The sequence below is a fragment of the Stegostoma tigrinum genome, chromosome 13 (assembly GCF_030684315.1).
Source record: "Stegostoma tigrinum isolate sSteTig4 chromosome 13, sSteTig4.hap1, whole genome shotgun sequence".
Classification (NCBI taxonomy): Eukaryota; Metazoa; Chordata; class Chondrichthyes; order Orectolobiformes; family Stegostomatidae; genus Stegostoma; species Stegostoma tigrinum.
In genome coordinates, this window is record NC_081366.1 from 57,600,965 (window position 1) to 57,628,639 (window position 27,675).

Genomic DNA, 27,675 nt, shown 5'->3' on the forward strand with positions numbered 1-27,675 from the left:
TCATCCCACCTCCTTGACCTGTCCATCTTCCCTGGACTGACCTATCCCCTCCCTACCTGCCCACCTATACTCTCTTCTCCACCTATCTGCTTTTCTCTCCATCTTCGGTCCGCCTCCCCCTCTCTCCCTATTTATTCCAGAACCCGCACCACATCCCCCTCTCTGATGAAGGGTCTAGGCCCGAAACGTCAGCTTTTGTGCTCCTGAGATGCTGCTTGGCCTGCTGTGTTCATCCAGCTTCACACTTTATTATCTTACACTAATACCTGCGAATTGTTTTGAACAAAGGACATGTCTCTGCTTTGTGAAAGTAAATGGTAACAAGCAATATCTTCAAGAAGAAGTTCAGTAATTGGATGTAGAACATTGTCTTTAAAAATGCACATATGATTCATTTGTACGTTAATGCAATTCATTCACTTTTCTGGTATAGTTATGCCTAGATTTACTGAACAAGTGGAAGCCGCTGTGGAAGCACTGAGTGCCAATCCTGCTCACCAGTTGGATGAAAATGAGTTCATTGATGCTTCAAGATTGGTATATGATGGCATTCGGGACATTAGGAAAGCTGTTTTGATGATTAGAGTAGGTATATTTAGGTTTATGGGCAGTTTTTCTGATAAATATGCTATTTTTATTTGTTTCTTTGTGACTAACCTACTTTAAAAACTCCAGACCAAAGGTTAAGGATTTGAACTGAAGCCAATTCTTGGGCTCAGCTATTTCAGCAGTGCAATCGCTTGATTGCAGACTGGAAAGTATGCATTTTCCATTCCTGATCTTGTAAATCTCAACTAATCATCTGTAACCCCATTGAGCTTTTGGAGGGTTTGCAATCTACCGTTTTCAGGATAAGTTATTCTTATTTTCAGGCATATGTCGCCATTATGGGCCCAGGTGTGTTTCACCCCTGTCATTCTGTAGTATGTAGTAGTGTTCTTGATTTTTTTGGACATCTGGTTAATTACTAAAAGTTGAGGCAGTATACCATAATTATGTTTTTAATCTTTTTGTTTTGGGTATAAACTCCCAGTCATTTTGAAATAAAATATTTTTGCATTATTGAGTGCTTTTATTCATGAAAATCTTTGTGCACTTGTGCATTAACTTGTGTCTGAACTCTAGTTGTTTCCCCCGGAGGGGTTTGAGGCTTTTATGCTCACTAGCACTGTGGTAGCCCAAGGCTTTTGATTGTTTTGAAACAAGCTTGATAGTATTTAACTACAGCAAATAGAAACGTCAGGCATGTGAAATGTTGCTCTGGATGATTATCACTGCAGAGGTGAAGCGTTTAGCGCAAATTCAAATTAAAATAGCTGAAGTGTGTGACTGTTCATAGTAGCAATTAATTTATCCATGAAACTAATATATTTTCTGTTCTTTGCTACAAAATTACTCCTTTTCCCAGAGAAACCGTATAACATCTCAATTAGCCAAGCTTTCGTTACACTTTTTTCAAATTTCACAGATGTAACTACGTACACGAATTGGTGTTTAAAATGCAAAGTATGGTATTAATTACAAGTTAAGGGAAGAATTTTGCAATACAAAAGTGAAATTACTATTCACCTTGGGCACAACTGGTTTGAGCACACACAGCTCTTGTTTGGAGGTGTTCTTTTTTCAAAATTCTGCATAACACTAAAGCATGTACCAATGAAACTGAAAAATATTTTAAAATGTAACTTCGAATTTGCAAAAATTGTTTCAGAAATATTTTCCCAGATTTATGTGTGTTAATTTGATAAAATTTGATCTGAAAAATAGTCATCTCTCAAAAACATATGTTTTTGTTCATCTGTGTGATCAGAGTTTAATTCTTTAAAGTGACTAAACATTTTGCTAAATTGTCTAGTTTGATTTGACTAAAGATGATAGTGAATTCTTCAGTACTATTTTGAAAATTATTCGAGCTTTTCAAGTATACAAAATTTGAATGCTTGTATCCAGAAGATCCAGTCTGTTTTTGGAGCCTCCTTGAAGGAAGCATCCAGAATTATTCATGCTGAAGAGGTAGCCAAATGTATGGATGAGGCTTGTCTTTATTATAATGTTATTAATGGTATTGAAGACTAGGGAAACCTGTGTATAGCGACAACAATTTGTGCTGAAAACTCTGCGGTCTTCTGTGCTGGCTACACTGATCTCTGAGGGATTACATCCAAGAGAGAGAACCATGGTGAACATAAATTCCAGGCCTGGACTTTAGTACGGAGCAACGTGCAAGTGTGTAACTTCAAAAAGTATGACCTAGGACAGAACATAGTGTTTTGCATTCGTGACATACTGTCAGTAGTTAAGCAACTGATTTTTGTTTTTCATCCTCAGTAAGATGTTATTTTGGTGGTCTGGAAATTCACCTTTTAAAATATTAGTATTATTTACATGGCGCTTCTGTATATATTCATTGTCTGAAATGTTGATGAAAAACTGGGATGTTACATTCCAGTAAATTTCCTTATTTTTGCATGTTAGCTTTTCATTTGTACGTGAAAGATGGCTTGAGTCTAACAACTGAAATGTAAAGGATGAGGCAAACCAGTGTATTTTGTACTTGTTAAGTACAAATTATAAGAAATGAGAGGATTTCTACAAATTGCAAGGTTTGTAAAATGTTGTACATTTGCTGTGAATAACAGCTATTGACAGTCTTTAACATGGAAAATGTTCATGGCTGTGATGCCAACGTGAATTAATGTTACTGCAGATATTTTTGAGCTCCTTAGCTGCAGTTTTTATTGAAAACTTCCATGTACTAAATTAAATATATAATAGATTTTAGCATTCAGTTTTGTTCAGCATGATTTCCTATGCTCCCCCATATTCTATATTAATACAATTATTTATTTTGTCCACTAGACTCCTGAAGAATTGGATGACTCTGATTTTGAAACTGAAGACTTTGATGTGCAAAGTAGAACTAGTATCCAGACACAGGAAGATCAACTTATTAATGGACAAAGTGCAAGGGTAAGAAATGGTCTCTGTTTAGAGTAAATATATGTGTTAACTTTGTTCACATTTTAATATGTAACACAATAACAGAAATTATCTTGTATCTGTCCTTTCAGTTAACAAAAGGTCCGCTGATGAAAGTGTACGTTGTACATTTGGACAGTAACTGGCAGCTGTACAATGTTACTAATCAGACTGAAATTTCCCAACTATAAATTGTGTGATGGCTGTTAAACAGCTGTATAGACAACTGAAGCAAAAATATGCAACCCAAGGCATAATGTAGCATATTTACTCTTTTATTTTGTCTGGTTGGAATAACAATTCCTTTAAAGTAGGGGGGAATGAGAGCTTTTTGTCTTTTTGTGTGCTATCAAAGTGTTAGGGGAATTAGGATGTAGAATACTGTCCTCCTTTATCTACTGGGAATTTGGTTTAAATGCAGCCAGAGCAGATGGAATGTCAGTGACAGCTGCTAGGATCCAAAGCGTGGGTTTGGGCAGTTTTAATACAGTTCCCAATGGAGAAGACTACGGTGCACAGCTGCTGTGATTTTTGGCACTAACTACTCTGATTGGAAATTTGCTGCTTTGAAGGCTATGGGAAATGAAAACGTCATAAGTGTCTTGTTTCTGAGCCTGCAATTGAGAGGTTTTACCCAAATAAGGGAAGAATGGTGAAGGATAAATGGAACTTTGACGTAAACAGTTGGAAATAATTTGTAATAAAAATCTGTTTTGAAAAGTGGCTCTGAAAAAATAGTTTTGAAGATGAGTTGGTTTTGCTGAAGCTCTCCTTTATAGAAGACAGTACTAGTCTAAATAAATAAATAAAACATTAACTGTTTCCATGTTGCGGTAGACCTTTCACATGTTGGCATGGAATTTACCTACTGTTGAAAATGGTAAGAGCCAGCAAAAAAAAAGTTGCAAATGCGAGTATGCTACATGCGTATGCAGTGCTGTACAGATGCTTATGCAAACACATGATCACACTGCCTCATCTGCAGAGTTTAAATCTTCAAGATGTATCTTTTAATTTTAATTGATTAATAGTGAATGATAGTATGAGTAAATGAAGGGCAGCCTTACCATTCTGGCAGCTTGCATTATAGACCATAAGAAACTTGCATGTGTAAATTAAACTATTTACAGTGTTAAATGGGCTGAGTGTGCAGTGTTAAAAAAAAAAGCCAGTCCTGGCAGCTGACTAGATTATATAGATGAAATTGTTTTAAGAAATTGCATTGCTCTGTCACAAATATTAAGTTCAGGATATTAGTTTAATGATTTTAACTCTGATTGTGGATTTTCTTTTTTATCAGAGAGTTCTTGAGGAATCGCTTTGAGTTGAGGATAACAAACTACAGATGCTGCAGTAACTGAATGATTGATTGACATGTTTTAACAAAATTATTACCAAACAAATTCCATGAAATGCCATTTATAAAGTGACCTTTGCTAATAAAACTCATAAGAACAAGATTCAATGAAATAAAAATAGCAGAACCAACAGTTTTATGAAAAAAAACTGACCCTCTTACTAGAAAAAAATACTAGATATCACGAGTAGGTTGTAGACATGTGCATAAATTTGCTGTTATTATCCAGTATTAATTCAAATTTTATTGAATTGTCTGCTCAAAAATAGGCCATTATGTTGGTGAAATGGGTATTTTTATCCAATATCTCGGAACAATTTTGGATTAGTTTTGAGATTTACTTGAAAGCTAGCCTAAATTGTCTTAACATTGTCTGAGTGCCATCCTCCAGGAAAAACCATCCCTATTGCATGACTTATATCTTAGATTAAATTCCTTCCAAAAAGTCTCCTAAAATAAGTTATTATTTTGTTTTAAATGGTAATGTCTGTCCTCTTCCAATTGACTTAAACTCAGTGTATTCCTTGTAAACACTTAACAACCTTCAACAAGCAGGTTGCTTTTTATTGTTCTCATGAAATCATTTTTAAAACCTTCACTTATTTTTTCTTTTTAAGTAGTGCGGCAGTTTTCTCAGAACTTAGTTTGTGTACTTTAGTTCATTTCTAGTAAGTTATTTTTTCTGCATACATTTAAATTGTGCTTTTTTTTCTTTCAGGCCATAATGGCTCAGCTTCCACAAGAACAAAAAGCAAAGATTGCAGAGCAGGTAGCCAGTTTTGAGGAGGAGAAGATCAAACTGGATGCTGAAGTTTCTAAATGGGATGACAGTGGAAATGATATAATTGTCCTAGCCAAGCAGATGTGCATGATTATGATGGAGATGACAGATTTCACCAGGTGTGTAGTCTAATTTGTACGGTCAGCCCTTGTACTCAGTGTATTTGACAATGGTTGTGGTTTAACAGTTAAACAGATGCTCAAACATAAGCTCGCTGAGCTGGAAGGTTAGTTTTCAGACGTTTCGTCACCATTCTAGGTAACATCATCAGTGAGCCTCCGACGAAGCACTGGTGTTATGTCCTGCTTTCTATTTATCTGTTTAGGTTTCCTTGGGTTGGTGATGTCATTTCCTGTTCTTTTTCTCAGGGGATGGTAGATTGATTTGGAGCCAATGTGTTTGTTGATGGAGTTCCGGTTGGAGTGCCATGCTTCTAGGAATTCTCCTGCGTGTCTCTGTTTGGCTTGTCCTAGGATACATGAACATCAACTAGCCACAAAACGACATGACCCACTATCACTCGTACCCTTACATACACATGAGGAAGGACACCACTTTTATTGGGACGACACATCCATCCTAGGACAAGCCAAACAGAGACACGCACGAGAATTCCTACAAGCATGGCATTCCAACTGGAACTCCATCAACAAACACATTGATTTGGAGCCAATCTACCATCCCCTGAGAAAAAGAACAGGAAATGACATCATCGATGCAGGAAATGACATCACCAACCCAAGGAAACCTAACCAGATAAATAGAAAGTGGGACATAACACCAGCGCTTCGTTGGAGGCTCACTGATGATGTGACCTAGAATGGTGACGAAACGTCTGAAAACTAACCTTCCAGCTCAGCGAGCAAACTCACATCCAGAACCTCAACCTGAGCTACAAATCTTCTCAAAACTCGCTCAAACATAAGCATTATAATGTACAAATTGCATTACATTCTTAAAAGATGGTGCCCTTCAAGTGGTTGTATTCATTTTTATACTTTAATTTGTAACATTCTAACTGTTCATGCCACTTTCAAAACAGCATCTGAAGTGACCACTAGTGGCACTCTTAATTTTTGGGAGAAGCTAAAAATGTTTAGGTAGTTGGCATCATTCTTCCCTTGCAGGGAAAGAAAACTGAATTGTTGAATTTCTGCATTTTCCAATGCCTGAAGGAGCTCAAATTCTTACCAAAGCCTGTTTTTGACTTAATAAAATTAATCTCTAGTTTCAAAGGAACGAAATTATAATTGCCATATTGACCTTTTAAAATTTAATTGTGACATGCTCTCATTCCGCCTAGATTTGCAATCCACAGATCGACCTTCTAGTGAGGTTCGTCGTAGATCAATTTTTTTTTTCAAATTGACACGTCCTTACTAATCGTGGAGCACTTTGTGGTAGATAGGGTATTTCTATTCTAGCGTTATCTGCTTGTTATTCGCAGAAGGTGTATGCGCGCCCGCCTGCTGCCGCCGTCGCCCCCCCCCCCCCCGCCCATGACAAGGATTTGGTATTCTTGAATAGCCTATGTTACTTAGTTATCTTAACATCCCCCTAAATATCATATGCCTTGGCATCCTCTAGTATTGATGCAAAACACTCACCAGAGTATTAATAGAAATTTATTGTTTACTTGCTCATTGAGTCTGAAGCACAGTGAGTATTTCAGAAAGAAACTTTGATTTAGAGTGTGACCCTGGTGATAATTTCTATCAAAATCTCAATAGCTTAATTAGGTATGTGTTCTTGACTAGAACCTGGGCTGAATAGATCACAGTAAATTATTCCCATATTTTGAAGGCTCAAAATTGACATATTTCTGTGCAACAACTGGCTCAGATCTAGATTGCACTACACCAGAGTCTGGTGGAGCCAGATTCAGTTGTGGCTTTTCAAATTGGATAGCAAACTAATGCTAATAAAAGTAAAAATGTAAAAATAAATGAAAAATCACTTTGCCTTTCTCATGTACCAAGTGCATGATTTCTTGGCTGTTTGAGTTCTATGTTCTGCACTGGTTACAGTTCCTCATCCCTAAAGGGTAAATATATTAAATTACATGCATGGAATGTGGGCATCTGGCTATGCCACCATCAATTGCCTGATGCTTATTGTCTTGTGTGGTTAAGAGTCACTCACATTGCTTTGGTTTTAGAGTCACGTATAGGCCAGACCAGATAAGGATGGCAGATTTTCATCCCTAAAGGGTGTGATCAAATCAGATTGATTTTTATAACAACCAGCAGTGGTTACATGGTTCCGATTAGGCTAGCTTTTTATTGCATATTTTTATTGAATTCAAATGTCAACATATGTCATGGCGGTTTCAAACCCATGTCCCCAGAACAGTAGCCTGGACTTCTGGTTACTAATCTAATGACATTGCCAGTACACCCTTACCTCTCCTAAACTATTTGAAGAGAAAATATGTGCAGGGTAGTGGAACTATTTGAGTTATACTCCATGAGAAGCTACATGGCATATCTCCAAAGGGCCGCTAATGTTGTATAGCATTTTGACTCTTGAGTTGCTGCTTTTTTTTTGCAGAGGAAAAGGTCCACTGAAGAATACATCTGATGTAATCAGTGCAGCGAAAAAAATTGCTGAAGCTGGATCAAGAATGGATAAACTTGGACGAACTATTGCTGATCATGTGAGTCCGTGCAAAATACTAGTGTTGACCAATATTGGTAATGGGGATGTATGAATACATAATTTGTGTGTAATGTATGTCATTGCATGGAAATACTTTTCATTCTGTAATTTCTCCGTATAAAATGCAGTGGTAAATACATAAAACTTACCTTTCCAAAAAAAAATTGACTGCCAAGCTCATAGTTTCTTCAAAAATGAGAGTGGTGTGAAAATAGAATGAACTGCTGATCAGCAGCGAGGGTTACAATAAGAGCTTCTTTAAGTATATAAAAAGGAAGAGAGAAGCCAAATTGAACATAAGCTCCTTGGAGAATTAGCCTGGAGAAATAATGATAGGGAACTAGAAATTGAACAAGTAATCACTCTTCACAATAGAAGACCATAAGGCATCTCAAAATTACTAAATATTCAAGGTACGAAGTGAAGAGGAAATAAGATCACAAGAAGTAGGAACAGGAGTAGGCCATTTGGCTCTTCAAGATTACTCCACAAGTCAGTAGGATCATGGCTGATCCAACATTCCTCACATGCTTTCTGTTGCCTTTTTCCCATAATACTTGATCGACCTGCTGATCAAGAGTCTATCTATCTCAGTCTTAAATATTCAGAAGAACTGTGCCTCCACAGCTCTCCCTTACACTGAGTTCCAGATATATTCAGTCCTCTTACAGAAGGAAGCCTTCCTTATCTCCATCTTAAGTTGACACCACTTTATTCTGAGACTATGCTCTCTAGTCGTAGACTTTCCCATGAGGGAGAGCATCCTGTTATCATTTAGCCTGCCTATATGTTTCATAGAATCATAGAATCTCTACAATGTGGAAACAGGCCCTTCAGCCCAACCAGTCCACACCGAATCTCAAAGCATCCCACCCAAACCCACCCCGCTACAGCCCATCTAATCTACACATCCCTGAACACTACAGGCAATTTAGCATGGCCAATCCAACTAGCATCCACATCTTTGGACTGTGGGAGGAAACCGGAGCACCCAGAGGAAACCCATGCAGACACAGGAAGAATGTGCAAACTCCACACTGATATGTCAAAATTCAATAATGAAAGGATGAGATGTACTTTGTTTTAAAAAACATATTAAAATGCAGATGGAAAATTGTTACAAAGCTACTATACATAATATAGAAAAAGTCCAAGTAATTTTTTTCAACCTTTTCTCATAAATTGTTTGAAATGTCTGACTCAGTTATGGTTGCTGCAAGTACTGCATATGTGCTAATTCCAAAAAACTACAGACAAAGTTTAGAGGACTGAGGAAGAGACAAATTTGGAGTACTGTGAAAATTACCAGAAAAAAAAACTGATGATCTATAATGAATGGTACAAGCCAATGAAGTTGAATCAGAATTTGGTAAAACTTACATTGAATTTAAAAACGGTATTCCTTTAGGAACCAAGTGTCACCTAGATCAATAAGTTACTAGTATAAGGAAATCAGCTCTTTTAGCTGATAGTTATGACAATTTGCAAACATACAAGGAACAGCACATTATTGGACAAAGCAGCTTGGGAGAGAAGCAAAGTGCTAATGTACAGGATACTAATTAAAATGAGGTGGAATAGCATTACTGCAAAGACAGGTCTTTCCCAGATTGTGAAAGAATCAATAGAGAGATTAAAATGATTCAAGGAGATAAACGCATTTTGTTGTCATAAGACAGGTCACGTCAAGACCAAGTGCTGAAAGATAAAACTAAAGAGGCTCTTGTGCATTTGCCTACTGTTACTCTAGAGAAGTTTGCACCAGTAGGAAAAACTGGTGACCAAACAATTCTAGCTGTTATATTTAGCTTGGATGTAAATTTAAGTATAAAAGGATCATGAGAGATTATACATATTCATACTTGGAATTGACCTGATCTGGGAAAGTTGTTGCTATCCCCTTAGATGGAAGAAAGGATTACTGCAATTGATAATATCATCAAAGAACCTGGAAATAAGTGTGATTCTGCTGTAGAAAACAAAAATTAAAGACATGCCCTGAAAATCAAAATTGAAAACTCTCAACAAAGAACATCTCAAATTGATCACAAACAACTGAAGTTAAATGCATGGGAACTGAATCCAGCTGCTTCGAATTTGTCAGTCTTAAAATAATGAAAACGTCCAGGTATCTTTGGTAGAATGGCACCAACAATCCTTTTTAATACTCCAATTTACTTCCTAATTTACAAGAGCATTAACCTCAGGATGAACGTAACACTCAAACCTCTCCATAGGAAGGTGGCAATCCACAGAAAGACACCAACAGTTTACAGCGAAGGATGCCAGTCTCACCAGGAACAACATTTACCTTAAGCAGCAAAATATATATTTTTTAACATTGTAGTAACCTTATACAGGTTACACTGTATTGATGGTAACTCAATGCACAGACAACATGGCTGTCTTAACTACAACTGCCCTGAACTGTTCAAGACTGTCCAAATGCTTGGCACAACACCTGATTCTCTATCAAGTTGCTATGTTAGCGTAGGCAATGCTTCAGGTAAACTGAGATTAATGTTTCAGTTGGACTACTACTTATTCGCCTAGATTTCAATAAGATAAGTTTCTCACTAATTAACCTTTGCTTTGCTTTTAAGAGAATCCTTCCATACCAGCTGACCCTAGTGAACCTTCTCTAAAATAAGGGCATCAAAACTGCTCAGAACAGTGCGGTGGCTTAGTGGTTAATTTGCACATTCTCCCCATGCTGTGTGGGTTTCCTCCTACAGTCCAAAGATGTGCAGGTTTGGGTGGATTGACCATGCTAAATTCCCTGTAGGGTCCAGGGATGTTTGAGTTAGACATGGGAAATGCAGGGGTAGGGGAATGCGTCTGGGTGGGATTCTGTTTGGAGGGTTGGTGTGGACCTGTTGGGCCAAATGGCCTGTTTCCACACTGTAGGGATTCTGTGAACTCCAGATGTGATCTTGCTAGCATCTTGTACAGTTGTAGTAAGACTTCCCCACTGTTATAAGCTAATCCCCTTGAAATAAGGACCAATGTTCAGTTAGCCTTCCTGACTATCTGCTGTATCTGCGTGTTAGCTTTATGTTTCATGCATAAGTCTTTGTGTTCCAGCTTTCTGCAGTTTTTCTCCATTGAAATAATATTACGTTCTTTTCTTTTGTTCTCATTTCCAAAATTGTCAGCTCCTTCCCATGATACTCCACTCGCCAATTTTTTTTTTTGCTCACTTATTTAACCTATCAGCATCTCCATGAAACTGTTTGTATTCCTTTTACAACTTGCCAGAGATAGTAACTATCACTCGAGGAAAAGGTGTATAAGGCAGCCAGTGGGGATAAAGACCAGTGGGTCCCCTTGACCTGGATATTAAAGGAAATAGATACAAAGATAATAGATGTACTGGTATTAATCTTTCAGGACTTCTTAGGTTCCAGAAAAGCTCCAGAGCTTTGGGAAACAGCAATGCAACACCTTTAGTTTGAAAAAGGAAAGAAGTTATTGGGACAATGCCAGAATCTATTATAAAGGATGTGATAGGTGATTAGAAATAACTAATGTGATTAAGCAGAGTCAACATGGCTTCTTGAAGGGAAAATCATGCTTGACAAATTTGTTTGAATTCTTTCAGGAAGTTAGAAGCAGTGGAAATAATAAATTTTCAGAAGGTGCTTGAAAAGGTACTAGACATTTTGTTAATTAATAGAAGACAGAATTGGGATAAGGGGCTAGATTTCAGGATCGAAGCCCATAGCTAGTAGTCTCCCACAGTGATCAGTGCTGAGGACATAATTATTTACAAAAATATATTATTGACTTGGATGAAGAAAATGAGTGTACTGCAGCCATGTTTCTGGATAACACAAAAGCAGGTCAGAAGGCAAGTGGTGAGGATGATGCTCAGCGTCTGCAGAGGATTGGGCAGGTTATTTAAGTGAGCATAAACTTGGCAGGTTGGGAAAATATGAGCTTATGTACTTTTGATAGGAATAATAGAGAAGCTGTATATTAATTAAATGGGGGAAGACTGCACACTACATAAAGTAATTTGGGAGTCCTCATCTGTGAATCACAAAAAGGTAGCATCCAAGTTCAGTAGATTAAAGAGCAGGCAAATGAAACGTTGACCTTTATTTCAAAGGAAAAGGAGTATATAAGGCATAGAAGTTTTTCTAAAAAAAATTTACAAGGCAGACAAAAGCTAGAATACTATGAACTGTTTTGAGCTCTTATCTAAGGAAAGATAGACCACTTATAGGAGGAAGTCCAGACCAGCTTCACGAGGCTGATACCATGCAGAGAAGGACTATCTTAGAGAAGTTGAGTAGACTGTCCCTGCACTCTTACGAATACAGAAGAGTGAGATGTGACTTATTGAAACATACAAGATTTTTAAAGGAGTTAACAGGAAGATTGCTGACCAGATGTATTGGTAACATTGTGGCAATTGGATTTCTACGTAAGTGAGAGGTTAACATTTTGGGCAGAAAAAACAATAGATTGAGGTACTTTCTAGATCGTCTGAAGTTAAGTCCAGTGGTTGCCCAAAAAGCCATGGGAATTCAGTTGCATAATCTTTTTAATATGCCAAAAACAGTTACAGAAAGTAATTAAAAAGGATAATGTAATATTGACCTTTGTATCTAGATGACTGGATATGACGACACAGAAGCTATACTGCAGCTATACAAAATCCTAGTTCGACCCTACTTTGAGTTCTAACAGTAGATCTGGGCACCAGACCTTGAAAAGGGTGTTGGACTAGGAAAGAATACAATATGGTTTACAAGAATGATAGCTGGACTTCAGGTATTAGGTTATGAAGACACATTTTATGAATTAGCCTGTTTTGTCTAAAATTTAGTAGGTTTAAAGGTGATCTGATCAAAGTCTTCACAATATAAACAGGAAAAAAACAATGTGGATAAACTATTTCCATTGGCTGGAGATTAGAGAACAAGGGGACATGGTCTGAAAATTAGGTCATGCCAATCAGGAAAGATGCTTGGAAAGGGTTTGGAATTCTGTGCCACAGATGTACCATTGATGCTAGGTCAGTTGAGATTTTGTTTTGTTTAGATAACATATTAAGGGAAATTGGCCACAGATCAGCCATGATCAGTCAGGAAGGATGAGGAATTTCTTGTGTAGTGAATCTGTGCGATTCTTCACCACCAGAAGGCTATTGAAGATGGATATTCAAGTATATATAACGCAGACGGAGGGATTTTTAATCAGAAAGTAAACAGAGGGTTATGGGGCAAAGTTAGATCAGATGGCTGGACCAACTGGTTTGCAACGCAGAGTGACACTAACAACGTGGGTTGAACTCCTGCACTAGTTGAGGTAACCACAAAGGTCTCACATTTTCAACCTCATTCCACACCTGATCTGTGGTGACGCGTAGGTTAAACTCATCACCAATCGATTTGTTTACAATGAGATAACAGCCTTATGGCCCTCTAGAACTTTGGCGATTTTACCTATACTTTTGTATGACTAATGAAGAGTGACTGGATTGGATGGGACTCTATTCACTCGAGTTTAGAAGAACATGCAGGGTCTCCATAGAAATCTATAAAATTCTAGTAGGACTCTACAGGCTACATACAGGAAGGTTGGACTTGATGACTGGGGAGTCCAGAATCAGAGGTAACATTCTAAGGGTACAATGTAGGCCATTTAGGAAAAATTGAGAGTTTTTGCACAGTAGCGTGCCTGTGGAATTCTGTGCCAGAGTGGTTGAAGCCAAAACGTTGATTTTTTTTTCAAGAAAGAATTAGGTGTAATTCTTAAGACTAAAGGGACCAAAGAGTGTGGGGAGAAAACAGGAACAGGGTACTGAATTGGATGAACAGCCATGATTGTATTGATTGGTGAAGCAAGCTCTAAGAGCTAAATGACCTCCTCCTACTCTTACAGTTGTCTAGGTTTTCATCCTCCTGGCTCTGATAGCATTCTTATTAATTTACTCCTGCCTCTCAAATTTTGTACTATGGAAAACAACTATACATAGGATTCCAAATTCAATCCAGTTAAGCTTCGATGCATACTAAATACAATGTCTGCTGCTTTTTAATTCCATTCTTCCATAAACAAACTGTATCTTTTTTTCATGCATTTATTAAAATACATCGTCATGAATTCTTGCTACCAAAATATATTACCTCTTCATTGTTTTAGTTATTTTTTCAAAAATGTATTCGTGGGTTGAACAAAATCCTTTATTTGTATTACATGTTAGGATATTGCAGCTTCCACGCATAGTAATTGCAGATAGCAAAGAAGTAGAAACCAGCATGTGTTCCAGTTGGATCAAAACATTTCTTTACAATACTGTCGCAATGTTTGATACCAAAAGTGATTTCGTATTGGCTGCATAGCATATTCATTCTGATGGCCCCATAAACCGACAGCTTTAATCTACCATTCTTGCATCAAAATTAAGGTATTATAATATTCCATGGAAGCAGCTAACAGCGGTGTAATACTCTAAGAAGCAACTAATGTCAAAAACACAGATTTTGATAGGTTAGAATATGGTGTAGTGATAATGTCACTGGATTAGTATTCTAGAATTAATGTTCTGAGGGCATTGATTAGAATCTCACTATGGCAGATTCTGGTTAAATTTCGATAACATCTGGAATTAACAAACAAAGCTAGTGTCATGGCAACCATGTAATTGTTGTAATTTGTCATAATTAATTTGGTTCGCTAATGACTTTTTGAAAGAAAATATGCTATTCTTATTGTGGGCTCCCGTGATTCCATGCCCAAAGCAGTGGTTGACTCTTAACTGGTCTCTGAAACAGCCCAGGAAACCAATCGACTAAACTACGACAACGCTTAAAAAGAAATGAAACTAGATGGGCCACTGGGCCTCCAGACACCAGAAACAACTGTCAACCCTGCAAAATCCTCCTCACTGACATCTGGGTACATAGGCCAAAATGTAGAGAGGTGCCTCACAGACTCATTTGAACAACAGCTAATTACAGATATTTACAGATTCGTATCTAGTGGACAATATCCCAGACCCCACTAGTCACCACCTTTTGGGTATGCCCTGATCCTCCTCCACTATCAGAGTTGATTGTATGCCATTATGCAATCAGGTGAGAGTTACTCAACAGTGGAACTCCTTGGTGTTGACTCATGAGATCCCATGGCATTAGATCAAATGTGGGCATGGACCCAGCAGATGAATCAGCAGTCTTCCATGATGCGCACACCAATTGAAGGAGGTTCAGAGCATGGCAGAGGCACAGCATTTACTCTAGGTGAGTGACTTCAACCATCACCAAAAGAGCTCATTCTGACTGAACTGACCAAACAAGTTACCTACTAGACTCAGTCTGCAACAGAGGGTGAGGAAACTGAGGGCAAAGCTTACTTGACCTTGTCCTGACCAGTGTAACTGTTGCAGATGCGTCTGTCTATGACTGTGTTGGTGGGAAAGACCCACCACATAGTTCTTGCGGAGACAAAATCCTTCATGCTGAGGTTAGCCACTGTCTTGTTGTATGGCAATGACACCTCTGACTAGATGATTCACACTTCAGACAAATCTGAAAACTTGAAACTAGATCATCCAATAGGCACTTTATGGTTGAGTACAATCCAGTTGATAGCCCAATCTGTAACCTCATTGCCTGACACATACCTCACTCAACCACTATAATCAAGCCTGGGGATCAATCTTGGCTCAGAGTGCACAGAAGCATGCAGGACGGTACACTGGGATCATCATCAGTCATACGCACAAATGAAGTGTCAAGTTGTGGCTACAACTTAGCTCTACATGTGTGCTAACAGAGGACACAGCATATGATGGAGTTAATGATCCCACATGCAATGCATCATATCAAAGTCCTACTACATCAAGTCGTGAATGATGGTGAGCAACGAAGTAATAACATAAAGGCGGAGCTTCACAAATATCCCTGCCCTCCACAATGAGGAAACCCAGCGCATCAGTGCAAAATGCAAGTCTGAAGAATTTACATTCACCTTCAGCCAGAAGTGCCAAGAGGATGATCAATCTCTGCCTCCTGCCAGTGGCCTGAATATCATAGATATTCATTCAGTTCAATTCACTGCTTGTTCTATCAAGAAAAGACTAAAGGTGCTGGATGCTGCAAAGTTTATACGCCTAACTAGATTCCAGCGAAAGCAGTGGATACTTGCACTCCAGAGCTACCTGTGTCCCTTGTTAAGCTCTTCCAGTATGGTTACAATACTACTATCTACCCACCAATGTGAAAAATTACCCAGGAATGTTCTGTCCATAAAAAGGAAATTAAAAATGGCCACGTGTTAATATCAACCTTGTCAGCTTGTTTTTCTGTGCTTTCCTTGCCAATGCTTTCCATGATGATTGTGGTTTTGAAATCAGATATCTTATAGACAAAAAAAAACTGATCACCCTGATTCAATTAGCATTAGCAAGGTGATACCTGTAATATTTTGTAAAGTATTGCTCTTGTTATTTAAGGAAGGAATTAAATGTGTTGGAAACAATTCAGAGAAAGATAACACATTGAGTGGTTGAGCTGTCTTATGAATAAAGTTTGCATAGGCTCGGCCTTAATTTGCTCTCATTTAGAGGAGCAAGAGGCAACATGATTGAAATATAAGATCCTGGCTGGATCATCATCCTTAAACCTAGTTCTAATTCGACTAAAGATGGATGTGAAAAGGATACTTTCTCTTGTGCCAAAATCTAGATTTAGGGGTCCCTGCTTCAAAATAACTTTTTGCCCGTTTAAGATGGATATAAGGAGTAACTTTTCCACGCAGGTTCATAAACTTGTTTGTTGAAAAGGTGATGGAAGCAGAGTTTTAATGTTTTTTAAGGCAGAGGTAGAATTTTGATTCACAAGATGAAACATTAGGTAAAAGAAGAACATGGAGTAATTAGATATGCTGTAATTTTAATGAATGACAGAATTAAGTTTGTGATGCTGAGTGAGCCACCCCTGCTATTATTTCCTATGTTTGCATTTGTACCTCTTTTCCACCCCCACATCATTTGATATATGTTTGTGGAGGTGTTTATAGACTGCCTGCTGTCAAATATTGAATTATCCAGTTCAACTGATTTTTCACGATTCAAGCAACTTTGAATTTGTCATTATTTGATTGCTTTCATTGGTAATGTATGAAATGTGAATTGTTGCTTATAATGAAAGGTCAGAGGATGCATGGCTTAAGGTTTGTAATATTGGTTGTTACAGTAGTCATTTCATAATTATTTGATTAATTAGTTGGCTTCTGCCAGTGCAGAAGCCAGTGTAAATATATTAGACAATCGTAACTGGCAGCTGCTGTATCTTGTCCATCAGAGCTCGTAGAGGAAACGTCTTGTCCTTTGGGTTCTAGAAAGGTCTGTTATTTGAATAATTTTACATCAAATAATTATTGCATGAGAGAGTTAGGCTATCATATTACTTACTTGTAGGAGTGAATTTGACACTGATTTTTTTTCTTTTTTTTAAAAGATAGGTATTTTGAGAATAAGGCAAGTAGTTTAAGTTGTTTATTGCTGAGCTGAAAATGTTTGCTGATTTGTCCAAATTTGCATGAGTGAGTTTGTTTATTGAAGGGGAGTTTTATTATTTTTGGTTCCTATCTGCTTTTCAATTGGTTCAGCAATCATCAATTAAATCTGAGCTCTGGGATGCTAAAGCACAGTGGTTCAGGGCAGCAGCAACAGATGCAGAAAGCAGAGCAGTGTTAGGATGATAAAATGTGAGGCTGGATGAACACAGCAGGCCAAGCAGCATCTCAGGAGCACAAAAGCTGACGCTTCGGGCCTAGACCCTTCTTCATCTCTCTGATGAAGGGTCTAGGCCCGAAGCGTCAGCTTTTGTGCTCCTGAGATGCTGCTTGGCCTGCTGTGTTCATCCAGCCTCACATTTTATTATCTTGGAATTCTCCAGCATCTGCAGTTCCCATTATCAATGTTAGGATGAAGTGAGCTAGAGGCTATTATTTGAAACAACGCAACATACGTGTCAATTTAGAGCACCTGAGCCTCAGTCAAATCTGCCCCCAAAACTCCCTGCAAACACCTCCATTCCTGTTTTTGTTTTATTCCCTCCTGGGATGCGGGCATAGTTAGTTGGCCAGCATTTATTGCCCATCACTAGTTGTTGTAGTCCATGTGCTATTGGTAGACCATAATGCTATTAGGGAGGGAAATCCAGGATTTTGACCCAGCGACAGTGAAGGAATGTGATCTGTTTCCAAGTCAAGATGTTGAGTGGCTTGGAGAGGAGTTTGCAGGTAGTGATGTTCTATGTATCTACTGCTTTGTCCTTCTAGGTGGCAGTGATTATGGGTGTGAAGGGTGCAGTTTAAGACTTAAGTGAAATTCTGTAGTGTAGCTTGTTTACAGTGCACACTGCTGCTAAGCTTTAGTGGTTGGGGGACTGGATGCTTGTGGATGATGTACAATCAAATGGGATGCTTTGTGGAATGGTGTCAAGCTTCTTGAGTGTTTTGGGAACTGCATGCACCTAGGTAAGTAGGTAGTGTTCTGTCACACTCCTGACTGAATACCTGGCACACAGGAAGATTACAAGGCATACACAAACGCATGTGCGCATGAGCACATGTAATGTGCATGAGCAGGAGCAGACACATGCACAGATAAGTGTGCAAATGTATGTTCACACAGATCTTTTGATCCATGTGGTAAAGCAGAAAATATTCATGTATATGTAACTATGTCATGAAACTGAGTTTTATATTAAAACACAGCTGTATGAGAAACAAACTTACTAGTAAAGTGCATGATTGGATTTCTGCCGACAGCTTAATACTGGAACCAAAAAAAACTCATGGTTTAAGTTGAATTTTGTCAGCTAGATGTTGATTTTGAAAGTAGTACAAGTGGAATTGTGAATCTGTTAACAAATGGAAAGAAACACAAAACTGCTGTAAATCTCTCATTCTAGTACGTAATTGCTGTAATTTGTACTGTTCAAAATTAAAAACAGAGCTGTAATTTTGTAAGTCACACAAGAGGAAACAGGTGCAGACATCCTGAATTTGCTCATTGCTTGCTTTGCTCTGTATTGTAGCAACACTGTAATCCATATAATGCAAGGTCACTGAACCCCACTGCATGTCTCCCATGTAATGTCTGCACATTCTTCAGTTTTAAATTCTCCAGACCTTAACTGAGAATAAATACTGTTGTATAATAAGAATTTTGGCCACTAAATATTAATTACTTGGTCCATTAATATAATTTAATATAATTGGGTGCTCACATTAGTTTGATTATATTACTTTTAACTTGAAGCTTCTAATTTGAAAAACTGACCAGGGCAAGTAAATTACCTAAATGGGGGTTGGTTACCTAGGTTGACTGGGTGACTGATTTGCAATGCAAAATGTTACCAACACCGCACATTCAATTCCCAACTGGCTGACGTTACCATGTAGGACTCCTCCTCAACATCTCCCCTCAACAGAGGCATGGTGACGCTTGGATGAAACCACCATCAGTAATTTCTGTCTAATGAGAGAGCAACCCTGTGGATTGGAATGAAAACTGTGATTTTACCTTTACCTGACTGAAAGTGTAAAACTATTCAGTAGCATTTCCGGAACAAGGCCAAAAAAAAGTAATGTAGCTTTTAGGCAAAATGCAATTTACAAAAGTTTATAATATATTTTAGTTTGTTCATGGGCTTAATCTTAAACATAATACATATACTGTGGTCTTTTGGAAAATCTGAATTTTTCTTTGGCTGATCAATTTGAAGTAATTTTATCCAGGATAATTTTGTCAATTTCACTTCATAGAAAATTAAGTACAATGTGAAATTAGTATGTCATGGGGATGATGATAGTTGACTACAGGATTTTTTTACCTAATTTTGCGTTAGCTGCTTGATATTCATGCCGCCTTAGCCACACTTTGCTTATCATACACATTAATTTGCTTTATCGGAAATATATTCAATCTTTTGTTTGTAAAACTTTCAATTTTGAGTTGTATGCAGTGGGTATCTACATGTTAAATTAACCAAATGGACCATACATCAATCAATTAGCAAGCAACAAATTATGATTAGTATTCACAATGCGAAGTTATTTGTCAAACTGTAAATGGACAGTAAAAATTATCAGAAGATCGGTAGAAACATTGATCCGAAAATGGAGTTCTTTGCTTTGGATAGTTTGGGAAAACAAAGGAAACAAGGGAATGCTTCACTTGTAAAGTGTCTTATACCAAAGAAGCATTCAAATTCCTGATATAACTTAGTTTTATTTGCAAAGAAAAGCTTAATCAAAAGGGAAGACAAGAATTGTGAAAATCTGTACTTTTTAATATTTTTGACTCATTCATCACAAGAACTTTCTTGAATCTGATAACATAAATTGAAATATTGCATGTTTAACCATCTAACCTGTGCAAAAGAACTGTAATTCAATTTTATTAGTCTTGAAACACTGACCACCACTGCTTTGTGTTCTGTGTGAAAGAGCTTTTTAGCGATTAATTTAACATTCAGAAATGGAAACTGAAATGCCAGATAGCATCAACTGACACCTCAAGTATTGTTTATTTTGGTTTCCCTTGAATATTAGTTTGGAATACGTTCTTCTATATGTATGAACGAAACAAAGAATTTAAGTATTCATAGCTTTTGATCTGTACATCCTTGCTTTCTATGATCTGCCTGTACTGGCCATAAACAGCTTTTGACTATATTTCGGTACATGCGGTCATAAATCAATCAATCAATCAATGTGGAAAATGTGATTTGTTAATCCTCTGCCCATAGATGACTGAGCCAAGTATCAGCTGTTACCAAATGTGTAACCTCATTGAGGGGCCAGTTTTTAATTTAATCCTATGATTTGTTACATGAGAATTTCTAAATGTATTTCACATTTTTCAAACTCCAACATTGTGTAAATTTAATGTGTGTTCCCATTGATAAATATGTCCTCAAGTTGACACATGGTTTGATCAGTAAGCAGCAATGTGATTTTTTTTATTAGAATACTTCATAAACCATTCTTATTCCATTTGGAGTAGTTATTTTTTCATGGCATTCATTTGGATGATGCAGATAACTGTGTATTGTTGCTATCTAATCATTAACTAGGCAATCAGGCTCACCGTCAGATGTGCTCTCATTTAAAGGCTGTTCCACAATTCAAGAAGCTTGGTAGATACCCTTAAGATTGTAGCATTAGTACACTTTAATGTGACAGGATCTTACCAAAGTAGCCAGATCTATTTAGCATTAACTTATAGATGAATTAAAATCATACACTAGATATTATGTATTATCGCTGGACTGTTAATCCAGAGACGCAGATAACATTTTGGGGTCCCGGGTTTGAATCCCGCCATGGCAGATGGTGGAATTTGAATTCAATAAATATCTGGAGTTAAGAATCTAATGATAACCATGAATCCATTGTTGATTGTCAGAAAAACCCATGTGATTCACTAATGTCCTTTGGGGAAGGAAACTGCCATCCTTACCTGGTCTGGCCTACGTGACTCCAGACTCTCAGTAATGTGTTTGACTCTGAACTGCCTTCTGGAAAATTAGTGATGGGCAATAAATGCTACCTAGCCAGTGACATTCTCATCTCATTAATGAATAAAGGAAAAAAAAATGATATCATATAATGGTCTTAGGAGCACTTACTTGGGAGGAGGCATTGAGTCTGACTTTTTCCCTCTGCTTGAAGCAAAACATGAGAGAACCATTTCAGAATTGTTCAATGCAAATCTCAAATAACATAAACTAATAAATTCCCTCAAGATTTATGTCATTGTCCTAGCATGGCTGTTATGGTTTGAAGCTTAAATCTATTTTACAAGTGAGCGGCTACTAAGTATGTAGGGTGTGCGCTCTCTGGAGGGGGAAAAAAAAGGAAGGTTTTTATGGCTGTTATGAGGATTCTTAAAAAGCCTAGCTAGCTTAAACCATGAAATGCAGTTTCGCTTTTGATTTGATTTATCACTTTCACGTGTACCAAGGTAGAGTGAAAAGTGTTGTCTTAGATGCTTTAAAGGTAGATCGTACTATAGTAGTGCATCAGGGTAACGGGCAGTGCAGAATAGAGAGAGTAGAACGGCAGGGCACTGCCCGAGTTTGGAGGGTAAATTCAAAAATATCTGCAAAAATATTAGTGAGTATTTTATCAGTTGAACAGACTCTTGGTGATAGTTGTTTGTCGATAAAATGCATATTAGGAAGATTTCTTTTGGAAACTAACAGCTAAGTTGAGACGCGACATAATGTAACATATCTGGGAGAAACATGGTAGGTTTGGACCAGGGTTTCCTGAAGTTCTCAACCATTGGGGTTTTTCTGGTTATCTAAATCTGAAAAAGGGTTTAATTATTCTCAGTAGTCAACAATTCCATTGTAACTGTCTTGTGAAACTATTAGGATAATAGAAGGGAAGTTGGGTCGTTACTGATTATTTTAAAACCTAATTTTTGTGATCTTGTGTAACAAAACTCAACCACCTGACTGTTTATTTCTGTGAGCCTAGATGATTTACTTCAGGCGTAGCCAAAAAGTGGAGCAGAAGCATCTGCAAAAGCAGTGCAACCAAGTTTAATGTCATTATGATCTAGCTTCCATTAATGACTACTTTCCGGTCATGCAAGTAATTTAGAGTTTCCACCAACATACTTAAAGCCTCAGGAAAATTGTAGTTACATACAACCAACCGTACTGTTACCTGAAGTCCAAGTTGTTTTGAGCTGACTTTGATAGCACCATAACATTTTACACTCAAAATTAAAATGTCTATAAATGTTTGTTGGAATTTTGGGAGTTTAACTTTTCTTTTCCTTTTATTTATGTAGTGTCCAGACTCCAGCTGTAAGCAAGACTTACTGGCCTATCTGCAGCGTATTGCCTTGTATTGTCATCAGCTGAACATCTGCAGCAAAGTAAAGGCAGAAGTCCAAAACCTGGGTGGTGAGCTCATTGTATCTGGGGTAAGTATCTAAACAAATGCATTCATGTCTATTTTTACCCATTCCTCAAATTAATAGAATTTTGTACCTCAAAAAATCAAGGATAAATTATCCTGATATGGTAACATTATGATGCAGTACAATACTCGATTGATGGTGAACCATTAGGAGAATATCTCATATTTGCGTGTTAGAGAATGTATAAGTAATGGTCACTTATTGCAGGCCGTGAGGAAATCTTATGCCTGTGTGGTAAGATGAATCATGGTCTCTCTCTAGTCTTTCTTTTGCTCCCTGAGTAGGGAGGGATCCATCCTTTTTATTTAACCTTTAGCAGTCCATGACAGGAAAATGGGCAGAATCCGACTATGAAGCAACCTACTGCCTATTTTGAGGATGACGTTATCATAGTATTCTACCATACGTTCCCAGTAGTGGGAGCTGACTTAACCAGAGGTGTACCAAACTCTTGGTCTTGGAAATTTTCAGCCTCACAACATTGTGATGTTTTCTTTGTAGCTAGCCAGAAATCTCCAGAAATGTTGAGACTTGGCACTGCCGGGTTTTGCATTTTTTGGGTGAGTTCTGTTAATGTAATAAGTGGAGTTGAGATTGGGGTGGGGAGGAGGCACTACGAGATTTTAAAGCTCCTATATCCTATGTTTTTGTTTAAAAATGGCATCTGGCTCACTTAGTTTGTAGGCAAATCGAAAGACTACAATGAAATGTTGAAGAAAAGTACTGAATGATTTAGAAGAGGGTATTTGCAAAATTCGATATATGATCTTTAAATGTCAAACAAAATGGTCTGTTTTATTGCTGGATGTATTAATATTAGATTGGTGCAGCTTAGTTATAGTGGCCTTTCATATATCATTGTTCGGTTCTTCCTAAACAAAAAGCTTAGTCCTCCTTTAATGCACATTATTATTGAATCATGTCAAGTCTATATAGCTAACACAGCGTGAAGCTGGATGAACACAGCAGGCCAAGCAGCATCAGAAGAGCAGGAAAGCTTGACATTTCGGGTCGGGACCCTTCAGAAATGGGGGAGAGGAAGGGGATTCTGAAATAAATGGGGAGATGGGGAGGCAGATAGAAGATAGATAAGGAGAAGATAGGCTGAGAGGAGACAGACAGGTCAAAGAGGCAGGGTTAGAGCCATTGAAGGTGAAATGTAGGTGGGGAGTTAAGGGGGGATAGGTCAGTCCAGGGAGGATGGACAGGTTGGGGGGAGGACTGATTTGGGTCTCCGGGACAGGAAGAAGCGGAGAGCTTATAGCCGTCGGCATGGGGAATGCAGGTGTATAGGGACTGGATGTCCAGAGTGTCCGTGATGCCCGTGACACCCCACACGCACTTCACCACCTCCAGAACTTCCAATTCCCCGGTCCCCAACACCTCATTTTCACTCTGGACGTAAGAGTTCTTTGTTATTGACTTAAAATGCACTTAGCTAGGATATTGCTATATCGTAGAGGTAATGCCATTATCTGGAAACATTTTTGATTCTATTGTCCATTTATCATGATACCTGTATAGTTTACGCATTTCTTTTGTTTCAGGATAGTTTTTAAGGTATTTTACAATGTATTCTTCTAAGTACCACCTATCATTTGTAGTTTGCAGAAAGGTAAGTAATCTACTGCACCCCAGTGCTACTCTAAAATTTAACAGTTGGATACTCTAATTGGCTTATGAACAAAAGAGAAACATCATAAGATTTTTCATTGATTAAGAATATGCCTTAACATTGTAAAGTGCCTCTCAGATGAAACACTGCATTGTCTCTAAATACCATTTATGACACTTGACTGTGATATTTGATAGTGTACTTCATCAGGGTTATTTAATAATACTTGTTGATCTTGACTTTATTATCAAAAATTTACACTGGTGTTGTAATAACTACAGGTTCAGAGGGGGGGAAAAAGTACATCGTACTTAGCCTCAAAAACTAGTCTTTTGATTCCTTTCCAGGTGGATAGTGCAATGTCTTTGATCCAAGCTGCAAAGAACTTGATGAATGCTGTTGTGCAAACCGTGAAGGCCTCCTACGTGGCATCCACTAAGTATCAGAAATCTCTGGGCATGGCATCTTTGAACATGCCTGCTGTCTCATGGAAGATGAGGGCTCCTGAAAAGAAACCCTTGGTAAAGAGGGAGAAAAATGATGATATTCACAAAGTTAAAAGGGCATCTCAGAAAAAGCATGTCTCACCAGTGCAGGCTCTCAGCGAATTCAAGGCAATGGATAGTATTTAAAAACATTCCAACACATGGTCGAAGTATATTTGAATGACTTCCAAAATTCCTTTGATTTGCTGAACTTTTAAAAATGAAATGTAAGCTTTTAATATACATATTCAAATGAGTTGTTATAGTGAATTGCAGATTTTTTTTCATAAGGTTAAATAAAGTTTAGTCTCCATTCTGTAATGGGTTTGGAAAATTGAAATGCTTGCAGGCCTAGGTCAAATTCAAGCTTGTTTGACACACCGGTAGTGCACCAACGGTAACTGTACTTTAATACGTAAAGTAATCAAAAATAGCTTTTTGAGTGATGTGCAGATTGGCTAATATTGAATTTTAAGGCCCAGAGTTCTTAAAAATGAATGAAATTACTAACTCTTCTTCAGGGAAGAACTACAATAAACTATTTTAAATCATTTTCCACAAGCAACCACGTTTTGTATGATGATGAAAGATATTAAACCATTAAATGCATGTAGAGGTTGTTAATGGTTTGGTTGTTAATGGTTTAATTGTTAGATTGTTCCTGTGTTTGCAATTTTGATTTCAACCCATCTGTATTGTTCCAATCGTTGTCCTCTTGTGACCTTCCCAAACAAGAAAGGGCATTTACCCACTTTTGTTTTCCCTTTGTCAGATATACAAAAGGCCAAATTATTTACACATCCCTTGATCGGTAACATGCTCCCGAAATAGCCAGACTAGTATTGTGCTATGCAATCATGCTATGTATCAAGGTACAATATCATGGGTATGATAATCATTGAAGACAATCCTAATTAGTAACTGTAGTGATATACTGTAGCACATTTAAGGACTTTTAAAAAAAAATTTCATGATTTGAATAACTGAAGTATAAATTTACCTCTGTATTGGTTATAATTCTCAAATAAAGTTGCTGTTTTGACAGACCTTGCAGCTTTTGGCATTTTAAAATTACAGTTCTTCTCTTGCAGTCAACCAAAATGTATAAGATTTTTTTTCCTATTCTGTATAATTGCAGTATAAAATAGAGATTGCTCGTTTTCTGCAGCCTTGGGCAAAACTCAAAACATTGCAGCATGCCAGGAGATATTTGAAAAATATTTTCTTAATTCCGGTTAGTCCGTTCCATGTATTTTTAAGGTAGGTGAAATTCCAACTGTGGACTTTAATTATCATGAAGTGTACCCCTGTCAAGTTAATGATTAGATAGGTACATTTGCCAATAGTATATTATAATTTGATTTAAAGGTTTACTTTTTAAAAATAAACAACATACAGGATAAAGACAGTGCTGAGAATACTTGAGATTGGCAGCATCCATGGAGAGAAAGACTTAATGTTTTGTGGTTACTTTCTAGCAGAGTTTCATCAGGAGTGATGGGTATACTTTTTTCCTACATAATCTTGTTTTATATTTGAATAGGTTTTTTTGATAATTTGTTATTTCAGACATGACTGTTCATCAAAAAATGGCATTTTCTTGGGATACTGAAAATTGATCTTTCCTTTGGTCCAATGATCTATCATAATCTGGAGACTATTAGTTATTTGATTATGTCGCATCTTCAGTGTGCTACTATGAAAGTTGTATGACTGGTCCAATCCACTGATTGGCATAGCAGAATATAGGCATTCGTGTATATACCAAGGATAACTGCAAAATGTGTTTGATTTTCTCTTCTTTTAATTTGCCCAAATACAATAAACATGTAACACAACTCAAAAGTAGTCATGGTTACTGAAACACAGATGAGCCTGTATTATCACCGTCTTATTTGCAAATACCATTCACCAACCACACTACCTTCCTGTGTGTTTAAAAAAATTAACTGGGGAAAAGAAAATCTGGGAGATTCTTATCTAATCCCACTAGTTATTTAATAAAGCTCCAGGGTACAGTGACTGGGCACAAACCTACTATTAAATATGCACCAGTTGATTTTGTTGTTACATTCCTGAAATTAGAGAAATTAATTCAGGGCTCCATGGTTCGTGTGGTTTGATTCCTTTGACACTGCAGCTTCCAGTATTCTCAATGTTGGAATGATCTGCACCTGAACTTAGACCAGTTTTCTGGTGAATAAGGGGTGGTGGGGATATCTTTAAATTAATTAATTAATGGGGTAAATGGTTCAGTTGAAGGAAAATCGACTGAGCAACAGAAAGAACAGCAGTTTGGTTAATGATTAGCTGAGTGTGACAGGAAAGATAAAACCATAAACTTATCCGCATTTTCGGTGACACAGGAGTAGGATGAAGCAATTCAATCCCTCTAGCCTGTTCAGCCATTTAAGATCATTGCCAACCATCTACCTCCACACCATAATCCCTCACTATCCCAATATTCCTTGATGTTGATCAAAAAGCTTTAAATCTCTGTCTTGGTCTTTATCAACAATTGAGCTTGCATCGCCCTCAGGAAAAAAGTTCCAAAGATTCACCACCTCTGAGGAACAAATTCCTCTTCGCCTCAGTCTTAACAGTATGGATTTTTAAAAATATTTTGAAGCTATCCCCTGGTTTTAAAGCCTAGAGCAAGAGGAAACACACTTATCGCACCTTCTGCCTATCCTTTGAAGAATTTTATAGAACATACGTAGAACATAGAACATTACAGCACAGTACAGGTCCTTCGGCCTGCGATGTTGTGCCAAACTGTCATACCGATCTCAAGCCCATCTAACCTACACTATTCCATGTATGTCCATATGCTTA

The 27,675-nt window shown here is 37.6% G+C and overlaps 1 protein-coding gene across 1 annotated transcript in view; it reads left to right on the forward strand.

Annotated features, from left to right (window-relative positions):
- Positions 1 to 26,685, forward strand: part of ctnna1 (catenin (cadherin-associated protein), alpha 1) — a 155,318-nt gene extending 128,633 nt beyond the window's left edge. Inside the window, exons 13-18 of the mRNA XM_059650755.1 lie at positions 434 to 585; positions 2,860 to 2,970; positions 5,055 to 5,236; positions 7,668 to 7,773; positions 22,609 to 22,743; positions 24,703 to 26,685. Coding sequence (XP_059506738.1) covers positions 434 to 585; positions 2,860 to 2,970; positions 5,055 to 5,236; positions 7,668 to 7,773; positions 22,609 to 22,743; positions 24,703 to 24,987 — 971 coding nt within the window. The 3' untranslated portion in view covers positions 24,988 to 26,685. The remainder of the gene's footprint in view (positions 1 to 433; positions 586 to 2,859; positions 2,971 to 5,054; positions 5,237 to 7,667; positions 7,774 to 22,608; positions 22,744 to 24,702) is intronic.
- Positions 26,686 to 27,675: the final 990 nt, after the last annotated feature.